This window comes from Condylura cristata, unplaced genomic scaffold, assembly GCF_000260355.1.
Source record: "Condylura cristata isolate star-nosed mole 26May11 unplaced genomic scaffold, ConCri1.0 scaffold00007, whole genome shotgun sequence".
NCBI lineage: Eukaryota > Metazoa > Chordata > Mammalia > Eulipotyphla > Talpidae > Condylura > Condylura cristata.
In genome coordinates, this window is record NW_004567108.1 from 28,435,935 (window position 1) to 28,442,362 (window position 6,428).

General features: G+C 38.7%; 1 protein-coding gene across 4 annotated transcripts in view; it reads left to right on the forward strand.

Annotated features, from left to right (window-relative positions):
* The first annotated feature begins 1,979 nt into the window (after positions 1 to 1,979).
* The window catches only part of TMEM161B (transmembrane protein 161B), a 66,033-nt gene continuing 61,584 nt past the window's right edge, over positions 1,980 to 6,428 (forward strand). For 3 of the 4 annotated variants that reach the window (XM_012721694.1, XM_012721692.1, XM_012721695.1), the window contains exon 1: positions 2,022 to 2,134. In XM_012721694.1, coding sequence (XP_012577148.1) covers positions 2,132 to 2,134 — 3 coding nt within the window. In that variant the 5' untranslated portion in view covers positions 2,022 to 2,131. Of the gene's footprint in view, positions 2,135 to 6,428 lie in introns of all 4 variants that reach the window. The other variant, XM_004678151.2, reaches the window with a different exon arrangement.

Below are 6,428 nucleotides of genomic sequence, written 5' to 3' on the forward strand. Positions count from 1 at the left end.
CAAGACTACTCAAAGATTGAACTGCTAACTCCCTCAAAACTTTGGAATTTCTTTTTCATCTTAACCACATCTTTTTCTTCCCTGTCATCATTCTTTTGCTTTGTATATTTATCAGAGCTCCATCATTTTTTAATAATGGAAATAAGCAATTCCCTCTTATTTCAAGGCACATAACAAATACAAAACATAATAATTCTGTGGGATAAATAACAAGAAGACTGGGAGGATGCACCCTTAAGATATGTATTAAATACATTTTAATCTCTAAAATCACTGTTTCATACTCTAGTTGAAAAGGCAACATTAAAGGATATTAACCCAGGGTTATTTATCAACTTGCCTTACACCAAAAAAGAAGTTAGAAATCTGTATTTATTAAAATGATAAGCACATGACAAATATGAACTGATTTCCTTTGTGTGCTTTTACTCTGGCAGGAATGGATTCCACAATGAAAATAATTCCAGTCCTACTGTCACACAGATATTTTGAAATCTCAATGAGGCTGACAAGCTTAGAATGGATTTAAGAAAAACTGTTAAAAATAAAAGAATAACTTCAAAGCATGTGTGTCACTTACTGATACTCTTTCCTGCTCCACCCTTCCTTCTTCAAGAGCAGCACCTGCTTCCCAAAAATACCAATTTTTCTCTACCACACCATCTGCAGATGTCCTTGGGCTCGTTTACTTATAACCTTGTCCCTATATAGAAGAACCACCCCAGGGAAGTTCTGATACATCCTCAGCAAAATCTGTTTCACTATTTCCCAGTCCCAACCACCTCTAGTTTTTCAGTTAGTACTTACGATTCCCCTATCTTCTCTAATTGTCATGCTATTCATATCCCCACAAAGTTTAAAGTAAAAACGACCTAACTCTTACATTAAGTCTCTAGCCTCCTTCCTAACAGATAGCATTGTATTTAAGTGTGCCTCTTTTGGAGGCTCAGAACTGATACCAAGTCTTTGGGTTATTTACAACTTGGGTATAATGACCTTTTGGTACGAGTATGAAACTTAGTATCTTCTCTAGCCACTACTGCTAGCCCAAACTTCAGTATCCAGTTTCCCTCAATTACAGCTTTATGACAAAAAATAGAAACTCTAGAAAAAATAAGCCAATAGAATAAGTCGCAGATATAGCCACCAGTTAAGCAAGGATCCCCAAATTATGAGATTAGTTTCTGGGTCAACAGTGCTTTGTATATTCATTTCAAGCCTGCTGTCTTCAGTACTTTGTTTCAATATAATCAAATAACAAGGCAGAAAGAGCTGACGTTACATATTTTTGGAAAAGAAAAGCTTTAAAGGCATGTGTGAATTTCACTTATTTCCTATCTGATAGAGATTTTAAGCTAAAACTAGACCGTCCAAACTGGAATGTATTAAACGGGCAGAATTCTCATCCCGGTTTCTCAGCTGCTGGAAGATGTCCTTCTGGCTTCAGCTGGTATCTGCCAATCGTGAAGAAACTTCTCATGATCAAATTCCACTGCCCTGAAGGAGGGTAGCGCTGAAGGACCAGTTCAAGAACAGTGCAGCAAAGACAAAGGGACAGGTCCGTGATGATCCGGAAAGTGTCCAAGAAGGGCGACAGTGAAGAAAATGAGAAGGTAAAAAAGAAAAGGGCGTGGTAGAACTGAGGCAATTATTGTGAAGTCTCAACACCGGCACAAGCATCAGCGGCTCTTCCCTCACTGAAACCGCTACCCCATCCACGAACCTGTCTCCATCACCACCCACAGCGAGGATGTGCTCCGGCTCAACCAGCCCAACCTACCTCCAGATTCTCGCAGGCTCCGCAAAGGCCTTCGCCCGCCCACCTACCTGTGCTGCGCCTGCGCCTCTCCCGAGCGCTAGCAAGGTCAGCACCGCCCCGAGCCCCTAACCTAGCACCCACGGAAGTGGCGGTAGAGGACGTCCTGCGTCTCCTCACCTCTGCGTGGCGTGGGGTCGCCGGCGTTCAGAAGGGAGGAGGGACTTCCTGTCCCGCGCGGGCAGAACTTCCGGCGGGGCCGGAAGACCCTCTCCCTCGCGGTCTTGAGAGGTTCCCGGCTGTTGGTTCTGGAGGGGAGATCCGGGACGTCCCGGAGGCTACTGGGCGTCGGGTTCACGACCTGTCGTTGGAGCCATGGTGAGTCCTTTTTTAGGGCTCAAGTAACCACAGTGGGGAGAAGGGACCGGGAGGTCTGTCTGGAGAAGGGAGCTAGCTAGTCGGGTGCCGAGTAGAGGGTGGAGCAGGCGGGTGCAAGGGGATGAGTTACAGGGCAGGACCCCCACCTGTCCGGCGGCGCCACAGCCCTTAGTCCCCGGAGGAAGCAGAGTCCATCCAACAGCCTCGAGGTCTGTCCGGGAGTACAGAGTAGGTATCCAGCACGTTCGTGGCCCTCATCTGTACGGCCCGTGGCGCCAGGTGGTCCCAGTTGACCTTGCCGGCTTCATCACCTCCGTCCTCCCCGCCTTCTCAGCTGAAGGGCAGTGATCAAGAAGAACTTGAGATCTTAGGAAATGTCTTTTGCCTTTCCAAGTGCACACACCGATTCCTTTCTTGTGGAGGATTAACACCTGTCACTTAAAGAGTAAAGTCAGCCATCTTTCAGACCAGTCCTTTTGAGATTGGTAAGAGTGTCCAAAAAATAAGGACTTAGTAAAGGAGAGACTTTTGTGCTCAACAGACTTCAACATTGCCTGTTACTTGGCCATATAAAAGATTTTAAGTCACCTGAAATAGTTGGAAGAAAACGTGATGGGAGATGAGAAGGAAGATTAAAATGCACTTGTACGGGACAGAAAATTAGTTTGTTAACTGAAGAAAAAAAAAAAAGGAAGGCTGTCTCACAATTGAACTTCAGTTTGTCATGCTTTTTCAGGGCCAAATGTTGCCAGCTTTCATTTGCATATGATGACTGATTTTTGAATGACTTTGAGGAACTTAAGTGAAAGTGAAACAAAAAAATTTAAAAATAGTGTGGTTCCTGGTGCTCTCTTCCCAGCTAACTAACCTCTAACTCTGGGCAGTGTCTGTGTCTGTGTGTGTGTGTTTAAACTTCTGTACTTCTGTGAATAATTCAGTTTATATTTATCAAGAAGTCTCTCCATTTTGTATCAGTGAAATAACAGAAGGTTAGGAAACATAGAACTGGAAGGAACCAAAGGTCAATCATTAGCTTAACCACCTTACTCCAGATTTACAAAGGGAAGAATCTGAAGTCTAGAAGTTCGTAGTGTTTTACCTGAAGTAACAGTAGTTTGGCACAGTCTGTACTAAAACTAGACTTCTACTTATTTCGTTAAACTTAGCTTTTTCTTTCTTAGTAAGCAAAGTTGAAGACAGTGTAATTAAAATGGTTAACTTTGTATTAATCATGGAAAGCTGAATGGGAACTTGTTCCTAGTATTGTATAATTAATAGGAGAACCCATTCTCCCTTGCCAGCTCAGAAGAGGTAGTTTTGTTTTAAGCTAGTGTAAACTGTTTCTCAGAATGTCAGTTAAGAGAATGCCACTAAGGCTAGGTCGTTGTACCTCTACATTCTGGTGTTGCTTATATTTCTGACTTAATAATTATTTAACTCAGCTTTAATTTCCCAGCTATGAAATTGATACTCAGTATATGCAAGTATAGTCAGTGCTTGGAATCTTTCCCAGAAAAGGGGTAAACCAATAAATGAGGTGAACTTGGTTGAATTTATTTAGAATTCTGCTTGGTTGGACTGAGAACTTTTGCACTGATTGGGCCTAAAGATATTATGAAAATAAAACTAGATCTAGAAAACACAGATTCTACTTATTACTTGTATATGAATCTGGCAGAATCACTCACTTTAGGTGAGAGTTCCAGTTTCCTCTTAGCTCTAAGAAACCTGGGACTTGACGACTTGACTCCTTCCTCTTTAAGAGACATGGGAATTGAAACACCTTTTTTAAATTTATGAGTCTATGACTTGACTCAGATTTTTTTCTTTCCAGAATAGGCATTATTTGATTAAATAAAATTTAGCCTGATTTCTACTATTTTCCCCATTGCTCTTTGGTTTCTTAAGTTTTTCCTTTATCATTCCCCTTTATAATTTTTTTTTATACACACATACATGTAGGTAATATTTGGAGTCTTTGTTCATATGTTTGGCAAACTATTTCACTTCTAGCTTAACTACTCCTCCTGAGTGAAAATCACATTATAAGACAACTTGGTTTGGTTTTATTTTTGTTTTAATTAATTGAAAAGTCATTTTGTTCTCTCATTCTCTGACTTATTATGGACACCAACAGTGGATGCCTGCCAGTCCTAAGGCTTGCCTATTGAGAGCATTTAACAGAATTGTGATTCTGATTAAACATATTGAATGTTCAGTTTAATGTTCAAGTTGTTGTGAAAATAGTCCATAGCAAAGAACACTGTAGGAGTAAAGCTATTTGTTCTGTAATCCTTTTTTCATTTTTGAAAACTTTGGTACCAGACCATCTTTAATCAAGTAGAAATTTTTGCCCCATAGGTAAGTTTACCTATGGGAGAGATGGTAGATTAGAACTAGCTCTTGGAGTTGCAGATACCTCATGACTTATTACATGTATTTAACATCTGTAGTATCTTTCCCTGGTGGGGTTGAGCAATAGTTTACTGGTTAAGAAGGATGTAACTACTGGCTTAGAGTTTATGTGAATATTTTCTTTTGGGGAGTTGTGGAGGAAGTTAATAAAAGATAATGTTATAAGAGAAATGCATTAAATATGTGCAGACTGCTGAGGAAAAAATAATTCTAAATGGGTGATGGTGTGGGGTCATGTAGTGGTTGACTCAACTGGGTTTTGGAAAAGTGAGTTAGGATACCACTTCTCAAATTTGAGTTTGCATAAAAATCACTCTCATGCTTGATAAAACTGCTTACTTGGACACCATTGGTATTGTCATTTCAGAATCTTAATCATTAATGAGGTTAAGCTTGATATTGAGGGAAATGCAAACTTTAAGATGGAAATATTGTAGACTTGTGCTGTCAGAGTAATAATCAGACTTGCAATTTGTTGTATGTTGGACTTTAGTTGATTTTTGAATGCTGAACTAATCTCATATATGCGTGGAATAAATTCCACATAATTGTGCTATGTACTTTTTATGCATTATTGGATTTGATTTGCTGATATTTTGTGTAGGATTTTTACATCTTTGTTCATGAGAGTTAGTTTTCTTAGAATGTCTGGTTCTGATATTAGGGAGATGCTTCCATCATAGAATAAGTTAGGAAGTGTTCCCTCTACTTTTGTCTTCCAAAAGACATTGTAGAGATTTGGTGTAGTTTCTTAAGTATTTGATGCAATTTACCAGTGGACTTAACTGTTTCTGTTTTGGAAATATGAAATATTATGAAATATTGGTTCAGTTTCTTTAGTTGACAGAGGCTTACTCAGATGGTCCTCTTTCTTGTGTGAATTTTGGCAAGTTGTGTCTTCCATGGAATTGCTCCATTTCAACTGAACTGTCAAATTTGTGAGCATAGACTTCTTGTAGTGTTCTTCATTATTTTGAAAATATCTGTAGGGTCTATAGTGATGTCCCTTCTTTCATTTCTGATCTCAATCTTTTCTGCCCTCTCTTTTTTCTTATTGATTTTATTGGTCTTTTCAAAGAATCATCTCTTAGCTTTATTAATTTCCTTGTTTTAGCTTTTTATTGGTCTTTTCAAAGAATCATCTCTTAGCTTTATTAATTTCCTTGTTTTAGCTTTATTTACTTCTGCTTTGATTATTATTTTCTTTGGATATTTAATTTGCTCTTCTTTTTCTCTAAGATGGAATCTTAGGTGATAGACTAAGATTTTTGTCTTTTCTTTTTTTAAATATATGCCTCAATACTGTAAGTTGACTTCTAAACACTGCTTTCACTGCATCCTACACTTTTGGTGAGTTAGGTTTTCATTTATTTCAAATATATTTAGTTTCTTTTTAATACCCTCTTTGATATGTATCTTATTTAAAAATGTGTTAATGTCACATATTTTGCAATTTTTTGATTGTCTTTCTGATTATTAGTTTAATTAGCCTTTAATTATCTAAGGGTAAACATTGTGTTTTTTTGTTCTTTAACATTTGTTAAGTCTTTCTGTTTTATAGCCCAGAATGCTTTCTGTCTTGGTGTAATTTAAAGGGTTTAATTTTGGTGAGGGCAGAGATTTGAGTTCTTCTCAGTTATCTGATTGTTTATTTCTTTCATTACTTCTTTCTTAAAGAGGCTTAATTCAAATTGTAGTAGACCACTCTCTTGGTTAGCATTTGGTTGATTCAAGGATGACTTTTTTTTTTAAAGATTTATTTATTCATACAGAACTGGGGTACAGGCCAGAGATGCGGAGGGTAAGAAAATTAACCAGGCCCAGAGTGGGGAGCAGAACAGGCAGATGGACGAAGTACACTGCTGAGGGGAGCAGCGGG